The sequence below is a fragment of the Schistocerca serialis genome, chromosome 9 (assembly GCF_023864345.2).
Source record: "Schistocerca serialis cubense isolate TAMUIC-IGC-003099 chromosome 9, iqSchSeri2.2, whole genome shotgun sequence".
NCBI classification, from domain to species: Eukaryota; Metazoa; Arthropoda; class Insecta; order Orthoptera; family Acrididae; genus Schistocerca; species Schistocerca serialis.
Window position 1 is genome coordinate 499,342,674 of NC_064646.1, and position 27,641 is coordinate 499,370,314.

At 45.5% G+C, this 27,641-nt stretch overlaps 1 protein-coding gene across 1 annotated transcript; it reads left to right on the forward strand.

Annotated features, from left to right (window-relative positions):
• Nucleotides 1–1,565: 1,565 nt before the first annotated feature.
• On the forward strand, nucleotides 1,566–25,505 carry LOC126419742 (poly [ADP-ribose] polymerase tankyrase-1-like). Its single transcript, XM_050086919.1, has 3 exons — nucleotides 1,566–2,131; nucleotides 8,429–8,554; nucleotides 24,917–25,505. The coding sequence occupies exons 1-3, from the start codon at nucleotides 1,566–1,568 to the stop codon at nucleotides 25,503–25,505; spliced, it is 1,281 nt and encodes a 426-aa protein (XP_049942876.1).
• The last annotated feature ends 2,136 nt before the right edge of the window (nucleotides 25,506–27,641 follow it).

The following is a 27,641-nucleotide window of genomic DNA, read 5'->3' on the forward strand; positions in this document are numbered from 1 at the left end:
AAATCTGGTCCACTACCTGATGCAACACTTCTGCTGTGATTCTATCAACCTCTGTTGTTTTCTTATTTTTCTTTTTAATTTTATTACTGTGTAAGTAGGCTGTTTAGGTTTTCATATTGATAACGCCATGTATCACTCTGTATGAAAATCACTGGTTGTGCTGTGTGCAGTCTGTGGCTGGTTGGCATTGTTGGAATAGTCGCTATTGTAGTGTTGGGCAGCTGGATGTGAACAGCCCGTAGCGTTGCGCAGTTGGAGGTGAGCCGCCAGCAGTGGTGGATGTGGGGAGAGAGATGGCGGAGTTTTGAGGGCGGATGATCTGGACGTAAAGACAGTGAATTTGTAAGACTGGATGTTATGAACTGATATATATATTATGACTTTTGATCACTATTAAGGTAAATACATTGTTTGTTCTCTATCAAAATCTTTAATTTGCTAACTATGCCTATCAGTAGTTAGTGACTTCAGTAGTTAGAATCTTTTATTTAGCTGGCAGTATTGGCGCTCGCTGTTTTGCAGTAGTTCGAGTAACGACGATTTTTGTGAGTTACGTGATTCATGAAAAGTATAGGTTATTGTTAGTCAGGGCCATTCATTTGTAGGGATTATTGAAAGTCAGATTCCGTTGCGCTAAAAATATTGTGTGTCAGTTTAGTGATGATCAGAATAAGTAAAGAGAGAAATGTCTGAGTACGTTCAGTTCTGCTCAGCTGTGTGAAAATCAAATAACGTAAGGGGTTTGTCAGCACAGTAATTCATTAATTTTTCTAAAGGGGACGTTTCAACTGCCAGGCCCATATACTTCTGAGCAAATCAAATCAAAACACCATTATGCACATGCTGCTGAAGTGGTTCACAGCGAAGGTACTGTCTTGCTTTTTGGAAGCAGAGTTCTAATGTCTTCTGGTGCATTGTCATCTTGTATTGTTGTTCAGCTGCTCAATAGAAACTCAGCTTTTTTTGTTATTCTGTTTCTACTAAGGTTAACAGTAGTATCTTGTCGCCTGGTGTGCTGTCCATCTCTGGGGGGGGGGGGGGGTCATCAGAGAATTTTAAAAACCTTTGGCTACCTAACAAAATCGCCTTGCTGCGTGCCATCTGCAATATTTTCACAAACTTGTTGGCTATGGCGTCATCATCAGATCTGCATTATTGCAGTGGTTGTACCTTGCATGCTCCCTTTAAATGTTCCCAATTCGTTTTACATAGATTGCATATTCGCTTGGTTTGCATGTTAGCAGCTAAGTCACTACCTGCATCTGTTATTGTAAACTAATTGAGATCATGGTCAGTTGTAAGTCCATCACAGACTTCCCACTCTGCAGTGTGCTCTCTGAATATTTCGTTTTCAAGGCTGATATTTATATTTGGTTCTGGACTTTTTGACTTTAGAGTCAGAAGGTAGACAGGCCTAATCATGACATGAAGGCCGAGTGTCCAGATGTCAAAATATTTACCACTTTTCGCTTGACACTGTCCTGCCTGTGGCTCGTACAAGCACAGAGAGCGCCATGAGGGGAGAAAGGGCTGCTGAGTGACGTCATGTTCCAGAGTCATTCACAATGGAACCCACCAAGGAGGTTATGGACACCACAGCTGTGGACCTGGGCGCCCTTCTGGACGCAGGGGACGGCGCAGTCGTCACACTCGTGGCAGGCGGCACCCGTCTCGTGGCGCACAGGGCCGTGTTGGCCGATAGAAGTCCCGTGTTTGGCGGCATGTTTCGCCACGACACACTGGAAGCCAACACCGGTGAGGTCGCAGTCCCGGACGTGGAGGGCCCGGTGCTCCGCCAGCTGGTCGCCTACCTCTACACCCTCCAGGCCCCTCAGCTGCCCAGCCTGGCCCCCCAGCTGCTGGCAGCAGCTGATAAATACGGCGTGTCGGCCCTGAAGGCTCGGTGCGAGCAGCTCGTGGCCGCTCAGCTGTCAGTCGAGACTGCGGCGGCCACAGCAGTTCTGGCGATCAGGCACTCCTGCACCAGCCTCAGGCAGGTCGCCGTTAACTTCATAAAGGCCAACATCGCCCAGGTTATGACCACACGGGGTTGGGCTGATGCAGTGCGCACTCAGCCAGAAGATGTGGTCACACTGGGTCAGCTGCTCGCAGATCCTCCAGCACAAACCAGGTAAGCATGTAACAAGCCACTTATCTGTGTTGCACATTTCTATGTGTTTTTGCATTTCTGCGCCAATAATTATACTTAGTGTACAAGTTTTATAGAACATTGAGAGATCTGATAGGAAAAAAATCACATAAGCAGAAACTAATTAATATAGAGCAATGAAATTTTGGGAACAAATTTGTCTACATAACATATGTAACTGATTAACATCACAGGTTAATGTAAGCTGTAGATTTGCCATTGGAAATATGACATGCTGCCACACTACTAAGTGGAGTAACCACCAGATGTTGAATGCAAGAACGCAAATGTAAATGCATTCTGTTGTACAGGTACCCGTGTCGATTTTCGCACGGAGTTCCATCCCTGTTGCATTTGGGCAATCGATACAGGGATGGTTTATACTGTTTGTGGATGCTGCTGTTGTTGTCATCCAATGATGTCCCATATGTGCACGATTGGAAACAGATATGGCGATCGAACGGATCAATGTATCATGTCGACCCTCTGTGAAGCACCTAGTATTACAACAGCTTTTATGTGGGCGAGCATTATCCTGTTGGAAAACACCCCCTGCAGTGATGTTCATGAATGGCAGCACAACAGGCCGAATCACCAGACTGATGCACATTTGCGGTCAAGACGACGACCGTGCTCTCACAGGAAATTGTCATCAAGATCATATCTTCAGCTGTATATCCAATATGCCTAGCATGCACGCAGGTTCATTTTCTTCCCCATACTGGCGCTACTACTAGCGCCACTATTATGCGAATGGCATGAAATCTGAATAGACATAATCTCTCAGATGTAGAAACCTGCCTACAAACATTCGTTTTTGTCGAGCAGCTCCTTCTTGCTGCTCCAATTTTTTCTCCATCACTGTTGTCCATTTTCTGCTATCTCTAGATGTTTTGCTCAACTTCATGTAACAGCTTCATTTAATACTATACAGTTATCAAAAGGTAAGCTAGCTAATGAAAATCAAGGAAGAGACAAATTTTTCATAGCCTTATGAATTGCAGGGACCTTACCTGCAATCATCAGTTCTGTTAAATTCTATGTGCGGAGCAACTAGTCATTTAGATTCCGGCATCAAGCCTCTGAACGAGAAGTACAATGACTGTGGACAGAACAGGAAACATTGAAGTGGTGGACACAACTATGGGCTGCTCAAAACATAGGCAGGCAATATGATCTTTACAGTTTACAGCCAAGCCATGAAAGTGTGCAGCACTTTTTCTGTGTCCTGTATAGGGTCACTATTAACCTGTTGATGCAAAAGGGTCTTTATTGTTGTTGGCTGCCACTGCTGCTGCCGACAAGGAGGAACATGTTAATGGCGTCTTGCTACATATAGGGAAGGTGAAAATGGAGAGCAAGTCTTTCACCAATACCAGCAGTATGTACTCTGTTGCAGGCTGTAGCATTGCTCAAGATGGCCAACAGGGTGTTTATAATCTCTGATGTTGCCACACAGTAAGTGTTAACCTCTGTGGTAGGTGTAATAAAGCAAATGGATAGAATAATCACTATTCCCACACCAGTACTACAGATTTGCACATTGTGTATCTCTCTTGTGGTTTCTTGCTAGATGTATGTTTGCTAACTGTAGTTGTATTACAAAGTTCCCTTAATTTCCCCAATCGATGCACTATGAGTTAAGTATAAGTTTTAAGAAGTATGCTATACCCTAAGAAGTGTGTGGTTTCCAGTCCAAGCACGAAAAGACGACTCCAGTCAAGAAGTTTACATAAGTAGATGTGGTGGAGAGTATAGCTTCATATTCCCTACATACTCCGGATCCACCTCACGATGCAATAAGCCAGTCCTAGGACCAGAACAGCAGCATCAGGGCTGATATTCACATTTCCTTCCTGTTTCTGTTTAGTTGTTACTCGGGATGCATGCAGTAGCTAAGTACACTAGCCTCTACTACACACACTGGGAGAAGGCTCTATTGATGAAAATGCTCAGCTTGCTTCTTTGAGGAGCAGCCATCAAATCTCACCTTGACTGTCTCTGTGTTGTTTGAACTTCTCTATTGTGTTACTAAACGGTAGGCCTTTTTGGGGAATTCTGCTCTGTTTCCTTCTACTGGGACCCTCTCTATGTCATCTGTTGTTCGTGCTGATCCATTTCCAAACAAATTCAACATTGATGTGATGTTCAGATCCAAATATTAGTAGTTACATACCGTTTCGCAGTACAAATACTCCCCACAAGCCTAGTTCCTGCAAAATCTCAAACGTTTACTATATTTTCAGATATTTTTAAACATTTATGCCATAGTTAATGAGCTGCTTAATAAATTGCAATTCTTCTCTTTGATGTAATGTTGCCTAAGCTGCCTGACTGGTTTACAAAACAAAACTGAATGAGAAGTATCTCAGTCTCACCTGTTCAGTAAAGCCTAACACGAAAATAAATTTCAAAAACGAAATACTCACCACCACAGCTGTCTTTTCCAAGTATCCTAACACTAACCCAATAGCTTTAAATCTAATTCTATCTGTGTTATTTAGGAGTAAAGTTTGGAAATACTGTTCAGAACTGAAATGTCGTAATTGCTGACCAAAATCTTCGTTACTGAAACGGGTGTCATGCACTACTGCATCGTATTAGTCCTCGTTCTTATGATATCAACTTCCCACACAGCTTCCTAGTCATAAGACTTTCATATCTCCAGTGATCTTCATTATGTGTGAATGATGAACCAATTTCCCAGTTTTCTAGATTAGATAATGAGAAGTTACAAACATTTAACTTTGCTTCATTCATAGACTATTAATTATAGATATTTTTAGCTGTTTTTAGATTGATTTGTACCTCAAAGTACATGTGACAATAGCAAGTCATTAATGCTGATTTTCCTGTGGGCAGCAGCAGATCGGGTGTCTAAGTGTGGAGATCACAAATCAGATAGTCTATACTGATAGGCATAATCCACACAGTGGTGCAGTGTGCAGGAAACATTAGGTCGTAACGTTTGCGACGTTTTTGTGCAAAGGCTGTTCGTGTTCGAGTCGAAGCAGAGAAAAAAACAATCAATACAGTGATGTGTATATGTACAACATTATATATGCATCCCCCTCCTGCGCGGGTGGGCTTAAGTTATATTTTGAAACAGGGATCCCCCATTTTTATTGCATATTCGGAATCTACGCCAAAAAATACCTATAGTTAACCAAACCACTGTTTTCCACACATGGTGCCGGCCACGATGGCCATACGGTTCTAGGTGCTGCAGTCCAGAACCGCGGGACTGCTACGGTCACAGGTTCAAACCCTGCCTCGGGCATGGATGTGTGTGATGTCCTTAGGTTAGTTAGGTTTAAGTAGTTCTAAGTTCTACGGGACTGACGACCTCAGATGTTATGTCCCATAGTGCTCAGAGCCATTTGTACCACACATGGTAAATATCACTGTAATAGTCGAATGTGAAGTGTTCCAGTCTGTGCAATTAACAACCGACATATCCTATTCTACATTCCATTGACGATGCAAATGCAAATCTTAGTGTCTTAATGGTCGATATTTACCTTCGAAATTTATTTTATATTTGCAAATTTGACTGTACAGCACAATGTGGTTAGCCATTTCTACACTCCTGGAAATTGAAATAAGAACACCGTGAATTCATTGTCCCAGGAAGGGGACACTTTATTGACACATTCCTGGGGTCAGATACATCACATGATCACACTGACAGAACCACAGGCACATAGACACAGGCAACAGAGCATGCACAATGTCGGCACTAGTACAGTGTATATCCACCTTTCGCAGCAATGCAGGCTGCTATTCTCCCATGGAGACGATCGTAGAGATGCTGGATGTAGTCCTGTGGAACGGCTTGCCATGCCATTTCCACCTGGCGCCTCAGTTGGACCAGCGTTCGTGCTGGACGTGCAGACCGCGTGAGACAACGCTTCATCCACTCCCAGACATGCTCAATGGGGGACAGATCCGGAGATCTTGCTGGCCAGGGTAGTTGACTTACACCTTCTAGAGCACGTTGGGTGGCACGGGATACATGCGGACGTGCATTGTCCTGTTGGAACAGCAAGTTCCCTTGCCGGTCTAGGAATGGTAGAACGATGGGTTCGATGACGGTTTGGATGTACCGTGCACTATTCAGTGTCCCCTCGACGATCACCAGTGGTGTACGGCCAGTGTAGGAGATCGCTCCCCACACCATGATGCCGGGTGTTGGCCCTGTGTGCCTCGGTCGTATGCAGTCCTGATTGTGGCGCTCACCTGCACGGCGCCAAACACGCATACGACCATCATTGGCACCAAGGCAGAAGCGACTCTCGTCGCTGAAGACGACACGTCTCCATTCGTCCCTCCATTCACGCCTGTCGCGACACCACTGGAGGCGGGCTGCACGATGTTGGGGCGTGAGCGGAAGACGGCCTAACGGTGTGCGGGACCGTAGCCCAGTTTCATGGAGACGGTTGCGAATGGTCCTCGCCGATACCCCAGGAGCAACAGTGTCCCTAATTTGCTGGGAAGTGGCGGTGCGGTCCCCTACGGCACTGCGTAGGATCCTACGGTCTTGGCGTGCATCCGTGCGTCGCTGCGGTCCGGTCCCAGGTCGACGGGCACGTGCACCTTCCGCCGACCACTGGCGACAACATCGATGTACTGTGGAGACCTCACGCCCCACGTGTTGAGCAATTCGGCGGTACGTCCACCCGGCCTCCCGCATGCCCACTATACACCCTCGCTCAAAGTCCGTCAACTGCACATACGGTTCACGTCCACGCTGTCGCGGCATGCTACCAGTGTTAAAGACTGCGATGGAGCTCCGTATGCCACGGCAAACTGGCTGACACTGACGGCGGCGGTGCACAAATGCTGCGCAGCTAGCGCCATTCGACGGCCAACACCGCGGTTCCTGGTGTGTCCGCTGTGCCGTGCGTGTGATCATTGCTTGTACAGCCCTCTCGCAGTGTCCGGAGCAAGTATGGTGGGTCTGACACACCAGTGTCAATGTGTTCTTATTTCCATTTCCAGGAGTGTATTTCTGGGTGTAAACTACGTGTAGCGTGATCCACAGACAACGACGTGGATGTAATAGCTTTGTGTTGCTACCAGGACGCTCCAATCCAGTGAGTCTCCTAGCCTCTCACCACTGAGGTGATCGGCTTTGGCGAGTATCTATGGCACATGCGCCTGCCACTATCACGTATGGACAATACATCTTATTACAGTAGCTGTGGTTTGTATTCTGCCGGTAGCCATGTAGTGGTCAGTGTGAGAATTAAACGCACCAGTACATGCCCCCTTCAATTGTTATCTTTCAGATACCAGACATTAGCCAGTATCTTCTGCTCTGTGACACCAGTCACAGCTGACTTTCACAAATTCTTATCAGTTATCACGATTTCATGACTTCGTCCATTGCAATATGTAAATTCATGCTTATTGTTTTCATTCAGATTGACTCCGTTCCCAAGGAAATCTCCTAGTCACAATCTAGTAAACATGATTACCCTGAATACAGTAGTAAAACAGAATTTTGTATTTCATTGGGGTCACAACGTCTGATAAGTTGTCAGGTGTAGATGTATACACAGATCGTCTCTTATCACGTTATACATTTTCCTTTCACAAACATTCGACTCTACTGTCAGATGACATTTAACGTTCACCTGTTCAGTGATAGGCCCCATGGTCAACGTGAATTACATCTGTTCGGTGGGAAATGTTTCAGTTTCTGTATTGAAAATTAAAGTGTGCAGGTTTAACAATTTTATTGGATTTTTTTTTTTTTTTTTTTTTGCATCACAAATTCTGTGCACTTCATTTACCTGAATTTCTTTCGTCAGTCTGTTCGAAAGGTGCTGCCCCCCCCCCCCCCCCCACACACACACACTAGGATGTGAGCCTCCTACAGCCTGGTCCCTAACACATGAGCTACGAGCACCATTTGATTAAATCAGTACCACGATAAGTACATTCAAAGTTTATTACTGCTTCAATTTCCGTGTGCTTGGTCTTATTGTTGCGTATTCCAGCTGTACTGTACAATAGTTCTTCTATTACTCTAGCATAACTGATGTCGTATCTAAATATCATTTGTACTCTCTTTTGTTGTTTGTTAGGGTAAGCTACTGGCCTGAGGAACTCAGGGAGGCTAAGTTATTCATCTTAGCAGACCCACTATTGTCATTGGCAATGTGTGTTCTGTTGTTTGTGTGAAGACGATCTCCCAGCTGCGATGCATGTAGTAAGCTGCCCTCTGGCCCCCATGAGGACAGAGATTACCACACCCTGCCTGTTTGTGTGCAGCGCGCCGGCCTCTGCAGACGGCAGTGGGCCGCAGGGAGACCGCGGCCGCACCCCTGCCACTGCTGCGCCGCCCACGGCTGCCCGCACTACTCTTCCGCCAGATGACTCTGCCGTCTCTCGCCTGCGGTGAGTTCCGCCACTACACAATGCGATCTGCGGGGGCATGAATCAAGTGTTGGGTGCAAGGAAATCGAATGGCGCTGTAGTGCATATCTGGTAACATAGAGGTCATAGTTATCGAGAGAACTTATTCCTTTTATAAGCCGGCTTGAGTGGCCGAGCGGTTCTAGGCGCTACAGTCTGCATCCGCGAGGCCGCTATGGTCGCAGGTTCGAATTCTGCCTCGGGCATGGATCTGTGTGATGTCCTTAGGTTAGATAGGTTTAAGTAGTTCTAAGTTCTAGGGGGCTGATGACCTCAGTTAAGGCCCATGGTACTCAGACCCATTTGAACCATTTGAACCTCTTATAAATTCTGGTGGCGTCTAGCCATGGATGAAAGTGATTCTTTACATCCCTCTCTAGGTTCACTGTATGATTCATTTTCAGATTAAGACATAAGATTTCATTCACTGCAGTCATAAGGTATTACTATAATAATAAAAGAAAATCGTTTTCCGTGCATACTGCACACAGTGATCTGTTGGATGTAATTTTTTCTTTCTGTGATGGCTCTCTATCTGCAGAATGAATCGTTTAGCAAATATGTGAGACAGAAGTGCTGATGCATTGAAACACCTCCAAGCTTCGATTTCATGTGAATAAATATTTTTGAATACGGGTGTTTGTTGGTCGTGAAACAGAAACCGTGGGGGAATTGGAGGCAGGAGAAAGCAAACAAAGTAATTGCAGCAGAATAAGTATATGGCGTGTTCTGGGGTGAGTCTTCAGAGTCTGTATATTTATCTTGGAATGCGTGTCTTGCTCACCTCAACCCACGACCACGCCTGGCTCAAACTTCCATTCTCTATTCGACTGTGTAAGTTCATAGCGTTTTTCCATACGTTAATTAAGCACAACATAACAGAGACTTTACTCGTCACTAACGTGTTGTCCTTCACAATGTATAACAGTCAGCCGGCGCTGGGACAACTTATCGATCACAAGGTTTTGAGGCGAAGAACTCGTTGAGCCAACTTCCGAGCACATGTTCATCCGGGAAAGAAGTTCCTTGTAGATCTTTCGATACAGAACGGAGAAGGTGAAAATCTCGGGGCGCAAGACCTGGTGCGTATGACAGTCTAGCAGAAAGCGGGCGAGCGTAATAGTGGTATAGCATCACTTCATGCTCCCCTTAGTACCATGGAAGTTATTCTTTCATGTATCTTAACTGATGTCCTATCATCCTGTCTCTTCTTCTCTGTTAGTCCTTTCCATATTTTCGTTTACTCTCCGATTCTACGCAGAACCTCCTCATTCCTTATTTCTAGATAATACTATCAATTAAAAAAATCTTGTTTCTACGGGGATGCCTGCTGTCAGCCACATTACGCGCTACTTACTTAGAAACATTACAAGGTCTCCAGGTTTCTAGTACGTAGATAAAATGTAATGGATATACTCAGGAAATCAGTTTGCTGATCAACAAGAATGGAGATACGCAAAAAACTCAAATTTTAACGTTAAAGTCACAAATACGAAAATTAGCTTTATAAAGATCCTAACTGATGGAACCACCCTAAACACGAACTTTTTTAACGTAGGTAAGACAAGTGTACTACTGGAAATTAGATACTTTCCCATACTTGAAAGCGTGCCTTCAGTTAATTGAGGTTAAAAATTTGAGAGAATGCCTCAAACGACAAAGTCCTACGACAGGAGAATTTGTGGTAATCCATTGGAGATATAAAGTCTGTAAAGGAATATCATGTGTGGCAGGTTATTCATAAACGTCCGTCTTCTCACGCATTGCAGCACGATTCACAATGACTAATTACATCTACTGCCGTCATCAGATGAGTTACAAAATAAAAAATATGGAGCAATAATACGTTCAATTGGCAGAAGGATACGTAAAAAGAATAACATGGCTAAAAGCCATAACATACCGTTGGAAATACCCTCATGTGAATCCAGTCTGACACAATTTGTGCACGAATATATATGAGCAAGGGCAGCGATAGCCTGAGGCCATCTTACATTTACAGAGGGCGCTAGCACTGAAGTAGATTAAGCGACCAGCGTCACATATTCAGTAGCTTGAAACAGAATATTCACAGCGCAGCACACACTCCGCTGCAGAGTGAAAATCTCATACTGTAGAATATCCATAGTTGTTAAACAAAATGGTTTCCACGTGGCTAAAGTTAGTGTCTAACAGTAAACAACAAAACCCAAAATTTGGCAGGAAAACCCACTCGAGAATGGAGGGAGGGAAAACGGTTGTGTATACGCTTCCGTAAGGATGATAGGCAATCTGTTAAGACATGAGGGAATGACTTCCATGGTACTAGATGGAGCTGGCCGAGCAGTTCTAGGCGCTACAGTCTGGAACCGCGTGACCGCTACGGTCGCAGGTTCGAATCCTGCCTCGGGCATGGATGTGTGTGATGTCCTTAGGTTCGTTAGGTTTAAGTAGTTCTAAGTTCTAGGGGACTGATGACCTCAGCAGTTAAGTCCCATAGTGCTCAGAGCCATTTGAACCAACTAGATAGAGCTGCAGAGGGAAAAAACTGTAGAGGGAGACAGAGACTGAAATACATCCAGCAAGTAATTGATGACGTATGTTGCGAGTGCTACTCTGCGATGAAGAGGTTAGCACAGGAGAGGAATTCGTGGCGGACCGCATCAAACCAATCAGGAGAGTGATGAATCAAAAAAAAAGGTCGCTTATTTCTCTTATATTATCTTCGTGGCCCTTACGCGAAATGTACGTTGGCGTCAACAGAATCGTCCTGGATTCAGCTTCAAATGCCGCTTCTCTTAGTTTTCTCAATAGTTTTCCGCAAAAAGAATTTCGTCCTCTCTGTGGTTTTCAACTTGAGTTCAGGACACAAGTAGGAAACAAATTTTGTTTACTTTAAAGTCAGTACCGCCATTATTTATCGTATTAGATTTACACTTACACAATCATGATTTCGGCTTCAAAGTGCCAGTATCAAGTGTTTATCAATTGCCTAAGATGGCATACTGTCATATTCTTTACAAGAGTAGAAAACTTAACTAATATCAACTTCACTACTAAAATGTACTTTAAATTCACTACTAAAATGTACTTTAAACAACATCAATGATTACCTGGACTGTTATATTTATGGATGTAGGATTATCGAGAGGTTTGTTACTGTTTATGTTTATGAGCTTGCTCATACATTGTATACAATGTATACAATGAAGTACAATGCTCATACAATGTATACTATGAAGTTGCCTGCTCATAAACATAAAGAGTAACAAACCTCTCGATAATATTCGCTACATCCATAAATATAACAGTCCACAGTCATTGACGTTGTTTAAAGTACATTTTAGTGGTGAAGTTAATTTAAGTTTTCTAATCTTTTAAAGAATACGACAGTATGCCATCTTAAGCAATTTATAACACTTAAAACACTTGGTAATAGCACTTTGAAGCCGAAATCATGATTGTGTAAATGTAACAATGTAAACAAACAACACTTAAACAACACTCTAATGGCGGTACTGACTTAAAGAAATATATTAAGACGGTGTCCCCGCATTATGAAAAAAAAACAGTTTGTTTACATTTATTCATGGCCCATACAGCCAGCCTTAGGCGGGAAGGAACATCAGTAATCTGTTACATGCTATTAAACTGAACTTAAGTCAATGGTCGAGGTAGGTTAAGGTATGTACTGTATTGGAAATTCTGGATTCCTTCAACGGTACCCGACGAAAATGTAATCAACATTTTCTTTACTTCTGCATTCACATGAAGAAGGTTTAATCATTTCAGGTAGTAGACATTTGGCGGAATGTCCCGTCATTCAAGCGATTTCGCCCCAATGTTACTATAAACTAAGGTGACAAAGGTCACGGGATAGCGATATGCACATATACAGACGGCGATAGTATCGCGTACACGAGGTATAAAAGGGCAGTGCATTGGCGAAGCTGTTATTTGTACTCAGGTGATTCGTATGTAAAGGTTTCTAGCGTGATTATGGCCGCACGACAGGCATGGGACATTTGATTTATGAATTAGCGAATTCAATATTCCGAGAGTGGGCGGAGAATGCCACATTTCAGGCATTACCTTTCACCACGGACAATGGAGAGGCCGAGGCTGCCTTCCCTTAAAGACCGAGAGCAGCAGCGTTTGCATAGAGTTACCAGTATTAACACAGAAACAACCCTGCGACAAATAACCATAGAAATCGATTTTGGACGTACCACGTACGTATCTGTTAGGACAGTGCGGCGAAATTTAGGGTTAACGGGCTGTGGCAGCAGACGACCGATGTGGGTGCCTCTGCCAACAGCACGGCATCGCCTGTAGTGCCCCTCCTGGTCTGGCGATCATATCGGTTGGACCCCAAGTGACTGAAAACGGGCGGGCTGGTCAAATGAGTCCCGATTTCAGATTACGACCGACGTGGGTGCCTCTGCCAACAGCACGACATCACTTGTAGTGCCTCTCCTGGTCTGGCGATCGTATCGGTTGGTCCCCAAGCGACTGAAAATGGGCGGGCTGGTCAAATACGTTCCCATTTCGGATTACGACCGACATGGGTGCCTCTGTCAACAGCACGACATCGCTTGTAGTGCCTCTCCTGGGTTCGCGATCATACCGGTTGGACCCAAAGTGACTGAAATTGGGAAGGCTGGTCAAATGAGTTCCCATTCCAGAATACGACCGACCTGGGTGCCTCTGTCAACAGCACACCATTACCTATAGTGCCTCTCCTGGTCTCGCGATCATATCGGTTGGACGCCAAGTGACTGAAAATGGGCGGTCTGGTCAAATGGGTCCCGATTTCAGATTACGACTGACGTGGATGCCTCTGCCAACAGCACGACATGGCCTGTAGTGACTCTCCTGGGCTTGCGATCATATCAGTTGTGCCCCAGGTGACTAAAAATGGACGGGCTGGTCAAATGAATCCCGATTATGGATTACGACCGACGTGGGTGCCTCTGCCAACAGCACTACATAACCTATAATGCCCCTCCTGGTCTCACGATCATATTTGTTGGACCCCAAGTGACTGAAAACGGGCGGTCTGGTCAAATTAGTCCCGATTTCAGATTACGAAAAACCTGGGTGCCTCTGCCAACAGCATGACATCACTTGTAATGCCTCTCCTGGTCTGGCGATTATATCAGTTGGACTCCAAGCGACTGGAAATGGGTGGGCTGGTCAAATGAGTTCCCATTTCGGATTACGATCGACATGGCTGCCTCTGCCAACAGCACGACATCGCTTGTAGTGCCTCTCCTGGGCTCGCAACCATACCGGTTGGACCCCAAGTGACTGAAATTGGGCAGGCTGGTCAAATGAGTTCCCATTTCGGAATACGACCAACCTGGGTGCCTCTGTCAACAGCACGCCATCACTTGTAATGCCTCTCCTGGTCTTGCGATCATATCGGTTGAACCCCAAGTGGCTGAAAATGGGCGGGCTGGTCAAACAAGTCCCGATTTCAGATTACGACCGACGTTGATGCATCTTCCAACAGCACGACATCACTAGTAGTGCCTCTCGTGGTCTGGCGATCATATTGGTTGGATCCCAAGTGACTGAAAACGGGTGGGCTGGTCAAATGAGTCCCGATTACGGATTACGACCGACGTGGGTGCCTCTGCCAACGGCACAACAGGGCCTGTAGCGCCTCTCCTGGGCTTGCGATCATATCGGTTGGACACCAAGTGACTAAAAATGGACTAGCTGGTCAAATGAGTCCCGATTGCGGATTACGACCAACTTGGGTGCCTCTGCCAACAGCACGACATCACCTATAGTGCCCCTCCTGGGCTCGCGATCATGTCGGTTGGACGCAAAGTGACTAAAACTCGATGGGCTGATCAAATGACTCCCGACTACGGATTACGACCAACGTTGGTGCCTCTGCCAACAGCATGATATCATCTATGGTGTCCCTCCTGGTCTGGCGATCATATCACATGCACCCCAAGTGACTGAAAACGGGCGGGCTGGTCAACTGAGACCCGATTTCAGATTACGGCCGACGTGGGTGCCTCTGCCAACGGCACAACATGGCCTGTAGCGCCTCTCCTGGGCTCGCGATCATATCGGTTGGACACCAAGTGGCTAAAAATGGACTAGCTGGTCAAATGAGTCCCGATTGCGGATTACGACCAACTTGGGTGCCTCTGCCAACAGCACGACATCACCTATAGTGCCCCTCCTGGGCTCGTGATCATATCGGTTAGACGCCAAGTGACTAAAACTCGACGGGCTGATCAAATGACTCCCGACTACGGATTACGACCAACGTGGGTGCCTCTGCCAACAGCATGATATCATCTATGGTGTCCCTCATGGTCTGGCGATCATATCACATGCACCCCAAGTGACTGAAAACGGGCGGGCTGGTCAACTGAGTCCCGATTTCAGATTACGACCGACGTGGGTGCCTCTGCCAACAGCACAACATGGCCTGTAGTGCCTCTCCTGGGCTCGCGATCATATCGGTTGGACCCCAAGTGACTAAAAATGGACTAGCTGGTCAAATGAGTCCCGATTACGGATTACGACCAACTTGGGTGCCTCTGCCAACAGCACGACATCACCTATAGTGTCCCTCCTGGGCTTGCGTTCATATCGGTTGGACGCCAAGTGACTGAAAATGGGCGGTCTGGTCAAATGAGTCCCAATTTCAGATTACGACCGACGTGGATGCCTCTGCCAACACCACGACACGGCCTGTAGTGCCTCTCCTTGGCTCGCAATCATATCGGATTGGCCCCAGGTGACTAAAAATGGAGGGGATGGTCAAATGGGTCCCGATTACGGTTTACGACCGACGTGGGTACCTATGCCAACAGCACGACATCGCTTGTAGTGCCTCTCCTGGGCTCGCAATCATACCGGTTGGACACCAAGTGACTGAAATTGGGCAGGCTGGTCAAATGAGTTCCCATTTCAGAGTACAACCGACCTGGGTGCCTCTGTCAACAGCACTTCATTACCTATAGTGCCTCTCCTGGTATCGTGATCATATTGGTTGGACCCCAGGTGTCTGAAAATGGGCGGTCTGGTCAAATGAGTCCCGATTTCAAATTACGACTGACGTGGATACCTCTGCCAACAGCACGACATGGCCTGTAGTGCCTCTCCTGGGCTTGCGATCATATCGGTTGGGCCCCAGGTGACTAAAAATGGACGGGCTGGTCAAATGAGTCCCGATTATGGATTACGACTGAAGTGGGTGCTCTCTGCCAACAGCACTACATACCCTATAATGCTCCTCCTGGTCTCGTGATCATATTGGTTGGACCTAAAGTGACTGAAAATGGGCGGTCTGGCCAAATTAGTCCCGATTTCAGATTACGACCGACCTGGGTGCCCCTGCCAACAGCATGACATCACTTGTAGTGCCTCTCCTGGTGTGGCGTTTATTTCGGTTGGACCCCAAGCGACTGGAAATGGGTGGGCTGGTCAAATGAGTTCCCATTTCGGAATACGACTGACCTGGGTGCCTCTGTCAACAGCACGCCATTACCTATAGTGCCTCTCCTGGTCTTGCGATCATATTTATTGGGCCCCAAGTGACTGACAATGGGCGGTCTGGCCAAATGAGTCCCGATTTCGGATTACGACCGACGTGCATGCCACGGGCAACAGCACGACATGGCCTCTAGTGCCTCTCCTGGGCTCGTGATCATGTCGGTTGGGACCCAAGTGACTGAAAATAAGCGGGCTAGTTAAATGAGTCCCGATTTCAGATTACGACCGACGTGGATGCCTCTGCCAACAGTACGAAACGGCCTGTAGTGCCTCACGCGATCATATCGGTTGGACACCAAGCGTCTGAAAAAGGGCGGTCTGGTCAAATTAGTCCCAATTTCAGATTACGACTAATGTGGATGCCTCTGCCAACAGCACGACACGGCCTGTAGTGCCTCTCCTGAGCTCGCAATCATGGATGGACCCCACGTGACTAAAAATGGAAGGGATGGTCAAATTAGTCCCGATTACGGTTTACGACCGACGTGGGTGCCTCTGCCAACAGCACGACATCGCTTGTAGTGCCTCTCCTGGGCTCGCAATCATAGGGGTTGGACCCCAAGGGACTGAATTTGGGCGGGCTGGTCAAACGAGTTCCCATTTCAGAATACGACCGAACTGGGTGCCTCTGTCAACAGCACGCCATTACCTATAGTGCCTCTCCTGGTCTCGCGATCATATCGGTTGGACACCAAGTGACTGAAAATGGGCGGTCTGGTCAAATGAGTCCCGATTTCAGATTACGACTGACGTGGATGCCTCTGCCAACAGCACGACATGGCCTGTAGTGCCTCTCCTGTGCTTGCGACCATATCGGTTGGGCCCCAGGTGACTAAAAATGGACGGGCTGGTCAAATGAGTCCCGATTATGGATTACGACCGACGTGGGTGCCTCTGCCAACAGCACTACATAACCTATAATGCCCCTCCTGGTCTCGCAATCATTTTGGTTGGACCCTAAGTGACTGACAATGGGCGGTCTGGTCAAATGAGTCCCAATTTCAGATTACGACTGACCTGGGTGCCTCTGCGAACAGCATGACATCACTTGTAGTGCCTCTCCTGGTCTGGCGATTATATCGGTTGGACCGCAAGCGACTGGAAATGGGTGGGCTGGTCAAATGAGTTCCCATTTCGGATTACGACCGACGTGGGTGCCTCTGCCAACAGCACAACATCGCTTGTAGTGCCTCTCCTGGGCTCGCGAACATACCGGTTAGACCACAAGTGACTGAAATTGGGCAGGCTGGTCAAATGAGTTCCCATTTCGGAATACGACCGACCTGGGTGCCTCTGTCAACAGCACGCCATTACCTATAGTGCCCCTCCTGGTCTTGCGATCATATTTGTTGGACCCCAAGTGACTGACAATGGGCGGACTGGTCAAATGAGTCCCGATTTTATATTACGACCGACGTGGATGCCTCTGCCAACAGCACGACATGGCCTGTAATACCTCTTCTGGGCTCGTGATCATGTCGGTTGGGACCCAAGTGACTGAAAATGGGCTGGATGGTTAAATGAGTCCCGATTTCGGATTACAAGCTACATGGGTGCCTCTGCCAACATCACAACATCACCTATAGTGCTTTTCCTGGTCTCGCGATCATATTAGTTGGACGCCAAGTGACTGAAAATGGGCGGTCCTGTCAAATGAGTCTCGATTTCAGATTACCACCGACCTGGATGCCTCTTCCTACAGCACGACATCACTTGTAGTGCCTCTAGTGGTATGGCGATCATATCGGTTGGACCCCAAGTGACTGAAAATGGGCAGGCTGGTCATATGAGCTCCGATTGAGGATTAGGACCAACATGGGTGCCTCTGCCAACAGCTCAACATTACTTGTAGTGCCTCTCCTGGTCTGGCAATCATAGCGGTTGAACTCCAAGTGGCTGAAAATGGTCGGGCTAGTCAAATGAGTCCCGATTTCAGATTACGACCGACGTGGATGCCTCTTCCAACAGCACGACATCACTAGTAGTGCCTCTCGTGGTCTGGCGATCATATTGGTTGGATCCCAAGTGACTGAAAATGGGTGGGCTTGTCAAATGAGTCCCGATTACGGATTACGACCGACGTGGGTGCCTCTGCCAACAGCATGACATCACCTATAGTGCCCTTCCTGGTCTGGCGATCATATCGGTTGGACCCCAAGTGACTGAAAACGGGCGGGCTGGTCAAATGAGTCCCAATTTCAGATTACGACCGACGTGGGTGCCTCTGCCAACAGCACGACATCGCCTGTAGTGCCTCTCCTGGGCTCATAATCATATCGGTTGGACCCCAAGTGACTGAAAAATCGCGGGCTGGCCAGATGGGACCCGATTTCAGTTGGTGAGTCCTGATGGTAGTGCTCGAGTGTGGCGCAGGCACAACGAAACCATGGACCCAGGTTTTGCAACAAGGCACCATGCAAGCTGGTGAAGGCTCCATAATGGTGTGAGCTATGTTTACATGTAATGGTCTAGCTCCTCTGATCCTACTGAACCGATCATGACTGGAAATGGTTTTTTCGGCTACTAGGAGACCATCCACAGCCACTCATGGACGGTGAAATTTGTATGGATGACAATGCGCCATGTTGCTGAGCCACAGTTGTTCGTTACAGTTTTGAGGAATATTGTGGAGAATTCGAGCTTCCGACATGAATTCTGTCAATAATTTATAAGACATAATCAGGAAGTCAGTTCGTGCACAAAATCTTGCACCAGCAATGCTTTTGCTGTTACGGACAAGAACAGAGATAGCATTTTTTCACTATTTCTACTGGGACCTTCCAACGACTTGTTGAGTCCTTGCTACACCAGGCCGCTGCACTATGCTGGGGGAAAGGAAACGATATTAGGGGGCACCCCACGTTTTTTGTCACCTCAATGCAAAGTTTCTGCTGTATCTGCGATTTTGGTACTTACGACGTGATTGGAGGTTAGTACCGCAGTGGCACAGCGTCTGCTTCCAATGTCGTAAAACCACTGTAGATTTTCACTCCACTGGCACTGATTATAATTCTTATGGTGTGAAAAAGATTGTCGGGTGGCACTTTATCGTATTTCGCTACAGCAGTGTAAAGAGCTTTCTTGGACAGCTTGTCTACATTTTCACTACCGTTTATTCCACTGTGCACTCTGAGCAATAAGATGAAGGTCGTCTTATTTACGCGGAAAAGCTCCTGTTTTGGTTCAATAATGCGGTATACTACGTAATTATTGGCGTGGTAGCATTTTAACAGAATAATTGCAGAACGTGAGTCTGATAAAATTGATTTTTTCTTCTTGCAATTCTCCTGCGTATTTATATCGCTCTAAAATCGCAATGAGTTCTGCAGTGAAAGTGAATGCAACTTCAGAAAGCTTGAATTTGCCTCCTTAATTAGCCTTGCTAACTACAAATCCACTTCCTGCGCTTCTTTTTATTTACACCTATCTGCGTTGATCTATCTTGAGGATGGTCCAGGTGCTAGTTTGCTAACTACGACTTTATCGCTCAGTGTGACTTGCAGTAAAGAAGTTGCGTCTCGATAAGCAGCTTCATGAAGGTGTTAGCGTGGGGCATGCTGAAGCAGCTTATATTTTTGGAAGTGGCGACGTATTTGCGGAATGACGGAGCATCGAAGTAAAATTCTGCTGAAGGGGTGGTTTCTTCTTAATTCAATACCTGCCTGGATAGCACTTCAATATCTGCTATCAAATTTTCATTTGAGAAGTGAAAACGTTTCAGGAGGAATCTGATGATGAAGCATTTGACAGTTATGTATTTCCTGCGTAGTTCTAATATCATTTCATTTACTTCCATCAGCTGTACGTTAGTTGAAGTCGATTTGAATGCCCTGATAGCTTCACGGCAAGACAAAGTTCTTGTAGTCTGTTCTTCTTTGTTGATCTGCAACAGATGCATCTGTAACACATGTAAGGTATTATTAGCGCGCTATGTATGCTAATGAAGATTCTTGAGTGTGCTTCCCAACGAAACCCTGTCACAGCGCGAGGGATACTCCCGGCATCTTGACATTTGTTAATTACATGTTTAATGTGATGTGATCACATTACCACATGATAGGTATAAAGCCCTAAGTATTTGACCACTCTTTAGACCGGGAATATAGAGGCTACTAATCTTATAATTCTTGAGTTAGAATTAACAGTCCAGGTCGCAATAACTTTCCTTTATTAACCTGTTTCGGCTTATCTGAAAGCCATTTTCAGAATTTTTGGTCCTGAAAATAAATCTTGTTTCGTTAACCCTATGTCTCACATAAAGGCACACAGCTGATTTATCAGGCAGTATGTCGGAGCAGTCCTCATTTAGCCATTGACTGTACATTGTCATAGCGTTATCCATCTGACGCTGATACTCAGTGAAACTATCGATACGAGTAGACACATATAAATCATCCGCATAGTGCATGCATCTACTTGGTGGCACTTGCATGAAACAGTGGATGTTGATCTTATGTACCTACTGTTTCATAGTTTCTTGTAATAATCAGGCTTCTATCAGACATCGATCGATATAGCTTGTGAATGAATGACTGCAGATGTCATGGTTCTTCAACTTATTCATCAACAGCAGGATACAAAGACTTTCATAATTGATTGTCATATCTGTATACACTACTAGCAAATATTAATTGACACTGAACATAACTGGTATATCAGTCAGAATGATACTAGCCCGCCCGTTTGGTCGTGCGGTCTAACGCACGGCTTTCCAGGCGGGAAGGAGCACATGGTCTCCGGCACGAATCCGCCCGCCGGATTTGTGTCAAGGTCCAGTGAACTGGCCAGTCTGTGGATGGTTTTTAGGTGGTTTTCCATCTGCCTCGGCGAATGCGGGCTGGTTCCCCTTACTCCGCCTCAGTTACACTATGTCAGCGATTGCTGCGCAGACAATTTCTCCTCGTATGCGTCGTACACCACCATTACTCTACCACACAAACATAGGGGTTACACTCGTCTCGTGTGAGACGTTCCTTGGGGGGTCCACTGGGGGCCAAACCGCACAATAACTCTGGGTTCTGTGTGGGGCGGTGGAGGGCTGAAGTGGACTGCGGTAGTCGTCGTGGGGTTGTGGACCACTGCGGCTGCGGCGGGGACGGAGCCTCTCTGTCGTTTCTAGGTCCCTGGTTAACATACAATGCAGTACAAGAATGATACTACATTCAGTTGTGCCGCAACACTTTCTACAGCCTGTTTGTCCAATGGACAGTGCTTTTCTGTTAAATCCAGCCTCGTCGTCAATTGTTATGTCTCCCTGCCCATCGTCAAATGTGGGGTATCTAGGAAACCTACTTTCTCGGATCCTACACAACATTCAAACGTATCACATTAACGAGTTTTATTAGAAAAAGAAAGTTACAATGCCTAACTTCGTCAGTTACACACATGTGTCGCAAGCAAATGGCGACATGCAAAATAAGCAGTGTTCTTCAGTATAAACAATCCTAAGTCGCTGCAATACAAGTGCCTAATTTTGAAACTCCTATTCAACTGGGTCTTCACCAGTCGGTCACGGCGCTTACATCCTCTCTGAATAGGGGCCGCTGCCGCCTTGTCGTCCTGGAGAGGGGTCGGTCAGAGCGCAATTAGCTGACGTCTTCTCACACCATCTCTTCTCTATCGTTCCCGACTGGCGAGCTGACGCTTGACTTTACGCCGTAACATTTTCGATTCTCAATCTACCTAATTTGTGTTCCATCATTTTCCTATCGTGTGTTAATGAGACCTCGAAATGGATGATGGAACTATATGATGGAGTGCACTCAGGCACCTTTCCCATTTTATTTATTTGTAAGATCCGAGCAGTCTTCAATTAATGGCTGTAGATCTGGTTGGTCCATACTTTATTTGAGGTATTCAATAAATGAATTTATCCCTCCTCTGACGTTGCTGGGGCAATGAACAGTGAATGTTACTCAGTCCTGGCCCCATAGTCTTGCTGTGCGCTATTATTCTAGGTGTTCCCAACAGGGAGAATATTACATTTGGTAGGTGTTCCATCTGACGCTGTACCATGAGCTTGCATTTTCCTGTGCTGATGCGCTTGGGCTCAAGTAGCATAAAATGTTTTCTAAAAGAAAATTAGGTATTTCCTGTAGATTTTCCACTGCTGTACTAATACATCTTGTTCTCAATATTCTTGTTCTCAACATCGTATTCCAAACGATACTCATGGAGCATTGAGTGGGTGTATACGCTGCGTCCTTGCTTGATGTGATTACTGTACAGAAAATTCTCTTCTGCGGCTTGTCACTTGTAGGTTTTGACTGTTTCTCTCCCCTCAGTAGCTGCCATCTCACGTTCTTCATCCCACCAGACCAGGCAGAGGCCTAGAAGGGAGTCTTTTGTGGGACTGAGTTTTCTGCTGCACTTTCAGTATTATGTACTGGGATGGCATAATCCACACTTAGATCCTCACTCTCTTTAAAGTCATTCATCTTCTCCATCCACGTTTCCCTATATTATCACTTCTTCGCTTTTCTTATATTGCATTTGACAGCTCTAATATCTCAAGTGGCAGTATAAAAGGAAGAATTTGTTGTTCAATTGCTTTACACTGTAAAGAATTTGTTACATTTTATTCCTGATGACAAGGAACACAGTTTATAATGTCATAATGTAGGTTTTGTGTATTAGACTCATTGCAGTGAGCGTGTCACACACAAAGGATATGATGTGTTTATCAGTAAAAACAGGAGCAGTGTTGGGTCTACAGTGTGTTTTTTGGAGCTGTATTGCATATAGTAATCTAGCCAATCACATGACTCAAAAATTTACTTTCAAAAACTACTGGATTTGCTGTTGCCTTTAGACACACTGCAGTACAGGGACATAAGTTGTAAATTTGTGTGCTTTTGTATGTGTGTGCGAGAGGAAGAGGAGGGCTGGTTGTGTGGTTCTGTGTATATGTATATGTGTATGTGTGTGCACATGAGTGTGTGTGAGTGTGTGACTTCATGTGGATATGCTGGTTATCGCACAAGCATACTCTTCTCAGCAAGTCTGTATATGTGTATGCCAACAAATATGTTTGTGTATATGGATAAAGAAGTTAAGGTAGAGCAGTTGGTACACTATGTGATCAAAAGTATCCGGACACCTCGCTGAAAATGATTTACAAGTTCGTGGTGCGCTCCATCGGTATTGCTGGAATTCAATATGGTATTGTCTCACCCTTAGTCTTGATGACAGCTTCCACTCTCACAGGCTTTCGTTCAATCAGGGGCTGGAAGGTTTCTTGGGGAATTGGAGCCATTTCTTCACAGAGTGCTGCACTGAGGAGGGGTATCGATGTCGGTTGGTGAGACCTGGCACGAGGCCGGCGTTCAAAAACATCCCAGAGGTGTTCTACAGGATTCGGGTTCGGGTCGGGACTCTGTGCAGGCCAGTCCATTACAGGGATCTTATTGTCGTGTAAGCACTCCGTCACAGGTCGTGCATTATGAACAGGTGCTCGATCATGTTGAGAGATGCAATCGCCATCTCCGAATTGCTCTTCAACAGTGGGAAGCAATAATGTGCTTAAAACATCAGTGCAGGCCAGTGCTGTGATAATGCCACGCGAAACAACAAGGAGTGCAAGCGCCTCCGAATTTTATTGTTGGCACTACACACGCTGGCAGATGATGTTCACGAGGCATTCACCATACTCACACCCTGCCATCAGATCGCCACGTTGTGTACCGTGATTCGCCACTCCACACAACGTATTTCCACTGTTCAATCGTCCAAAGTTAACGTTCCTTAACACCAAGCGGAGCGTCATTTGGCATTTGCCAGCGTGATGTTTGGCTTATGAGCAGCTGCTCGAAATCCAAGTTCTCTCACCTCCCGCCTAACTGTCATAGTACTTGCAGTGGATCCTGATGCAGTTTGGAATTCCTGTGTGATGGTCTGGATAGATGTCTGTCTATTACACATTACGTCTCTTTTCAACAGTCGACGGCCTCTGTCAGTCAACAGACGAGGTAGGCCTGTACGCTTTTGTGCTGTACGTGCCCCTACACGTTTCCACTTCACTATCACATCGGAAACAGAGGACCTAGGGATGTCTAGGAGTGTGGTAATCTTCAGTCCAGACGTATAACACAAGTGACACCCGATCGATCACCTGACCACATTCGAAGTCTGCGAGTTCTGCGGAGTATCCCGTTCTGTTCCCTCACGATGTCTAATGACTGCTGAAATCACTGATACGGAGTACCTAGCAGTAGCTGGCAGCACAATGCACCTAATATGAAAATCGTACGTTTTTAAGGTGTATGGACACTTTTGATCACATAGTGAATATCCGACATAGTGCAATTAAACTGTTTCCCGTTAAACATTAGTTTGCTCTGTTCGATGACGATGTTTCAACAAATTTGCAAATAAATGGACTGCCATGATGGAAAACATTCTTTAAATACTTGAAGATGTGAGTAGTTTGTATGCCACGTTTCTGTGTATTAAAAAGGGAGCTGCTGCACATCAAGGACTATTTTACCTTCATAAGGCGTTTCGGTGGAAGGCAATGACTGCTGAACAACAGCATTCTGAGCTCAAAACACTAAATGTCAGGAATCAATGTGACAAAATATGATGACTAAATGTTGGAGGGATGGAATGTAGGAATTTTTAATCGATGAGGACATTGGGAGTACGGTGTCACTGTACATCTGTACTTTAATAAATGGAGACTGTCCCACTGTTTTGTAACACGGAGAAAACTGCAGATTAGTTAGTGATCGTTGAACAGATCTATTTTTGGGACTGCTCTCATCTCAGGCTCTTCTGCAGTATTCTTAATCAGAAGTATGTACTTGAAGAAATATGTGACAGTTTGTCTTTTTTGCACAGAAGCCTTCCTGAAAAAGAGAAGAACAGCAGGCTGATTCAGGCAGCGAAGGAGGATGCAGTCGACGAGTTGCAGACTCTGCTGGCAGCTGGTGCGGACGTAGGGGCGAGGGACGAGGGCAAGGACAGGTGGACCACCCTCCACTGGGCAGCAACCAGAGGACACGTGAAGGCAGCGAGGTGCCTGGTGGAGGGTGGAGCAGACGTGGACGCCAGGTGCAGCAGCTGGCAGGAGACTCCACTGCACAGGGCTGCAATTAATGGCCACGAGGCTGTGGCGCAGCTACTGCTGGAAGCAGGTGCAGAGGTAGATGCCAGGAACAAAACGCTGAGCACGCCCTTGCTCTTGGCTGCGTATCATGGCCGTGAGGCTGTGGTGAGGCTGCTTCTGGCAGCCACTCCTTACCACAACGCCAGGGATCAGTGGGGGGAAACGCCATTGCACAATGCTGCTCAGAAGGGCCACGAAGGGGTGGTATCGGCACTACTGGAGGCAGGGGCCGATCGGAGCTCCAGGAATAACCAGGGAAAAACCCCACTGGACCTCGCCAGGCAGAAAGACCACCAGCAGCTGGCAGACTTGCTAAGGTGAAGCTAACAGTTCGACAGACATCCTACGAGTAAAACGGAAAGAGCTCCACTACATGACTTTTCTTCATTATTAAAATAAAAAATGTGATAAATTTAAACCTGCGGTCATTCACTGTTTCTATACCCCAACTTCAGGGACAGCGTTTTATCTCTGTACATTTGTATGGCTTTTGCTTCTAGTGAGCCCTCCAAAAGGTGTTTAGTACATCCAACTATTTCAATTTTAAATCATGGTATACACTTTTAATGTGATATAAAATTTTTCAAAACTTATAAAAAATACTGGAAGATTAAACTTATCTCAAATGTGATAACGTTTTCCAAGGTACAATGTGGTCATCGACCTAGGAACAAATATTCTACTGAAATTCAAAAGTCCTGCAGACTATAAAATCTCATCAATACTGTACTTAGTAGTGTACCTGTTACTCTACTACACACCAATAATTAGTAAATGAAATGAAATTAAGAATAATTTTATAATAACGCCATTAAAAATTAAAAACATGTCAACATACGAGCTACTGGCAACTAACAAATTGTTCAATTCTCAAGACTTTTCTTCATTATTAAAATAAAGAATATGATAAATTTAAACCTGTGGTCATTCACTGTTTCTGTACTCCCCTCCACTAGATGTTTAGTAGATCATCTTATTGACAGTTTTAAACGATGGCACACACCTTTGATTTGCTGCAGACTTTTCTGATATCATAAAATATAATGTATGATTAAACTTCAAACAAATGTGAAAACACGTTCCGAGGTACAATATGGTCATCGACTTAGGAACAAATATTCGACTGAAATTCAAAAGTGCTGCAATCGAGAAAATCTCTTCAGTAATGTAATGTACTTGGTAGTCTACCTGTTACTACTGGTCGAGCGGTTCTAGGTGCTTCAGTCCAGAACCACGCGACTGCTAAGGTCGCAGGTTCGAATCCTCCCTTGGGCATGGATGTGCGTGATGTCCTTAGGTTAGTTAGGTTTAAGTAGTTCTAAGTTCTAGGGGACTGATGACCTCAGATGTTAAGTCCCATAGTGCTCAGAGCCATTTGAACCATTATTCTACTACACACCAATAAGTAGTTAATGAAATGAAATTAAGAATAAGTTTTATAATAACACAGTAAAAAATTAAAAACATGTCGAAATACGAGCTACTGGCAACTAATACATTGTTCAATTCGCAGGACAGGTGAAATTGTTAACAGACTAAAGACTGTGTTCATTTGCGAATGCCATGTGTTCCATTCTAGAACACTTTCTCTGCACCACTGACAAGGTATTGCTTAACTGCTGACACATTGTGTAATTAGCTTTAAAAATATTCAGAATTTTATTCACAACAAAACTCTCAAACTGATGAATTTACAGTATACCAGAAATGGGCTCAATATACTACGCAATATTTAAATATGTAGAAGACCAAATGTTTGCAAGTGCTGCATAGTAAATATCTTCATCTCTAAAAACAACAAACCATTAGAAAATGGAGCAAACTGGTTATGACGTTGCGTTTATGGACGATAGTTCTGCCAGTGACTCATGTTTTCCTGGGTACATTCTTCCTCTTGCTATGATTATTCTTGTGTACTCACAAGTAAGGGATGTGTTGTACACACAAGATAATGAGAGATATCTACGAGAACATATTGAAATCTAGTGCTTGAGAAATTTTTATTCTGTTGTCAAGATTGGTTGACATGTCACATGTCATGCATATCACTCCCCTGACACAAGCTGCTACTGGCTGCCACTAGAGGACTCTACATTGTAGCATGTGACATGGCTTGGTGTGTCGTAAGAATCTCAGCATACAGCGGAACCCTCAGAAACTTTTTCACACGTGGACCATCCTCTCCTTCTGCACGACAGAGCTATACCACATAAGAACGCTGCACTATCTGATACTTCGACCATCCTCCATACATTTCTGACTTGGCCCCATCCTGCTTTCAGGTGTACCCAAAACTTAAAGAACTCCTTCGAGGAGTTCACTTTCACATTGATATTGATATTGATGGAAAGCTGCAGGTTGTGGCTTCTTCAGCAAACATTCTGCAGTGACAGTATCGAAGTACGGGTCTCTCGTTGTCAGAAATTCGTGTGTCGCCAGGATGACTATATTGCGAAA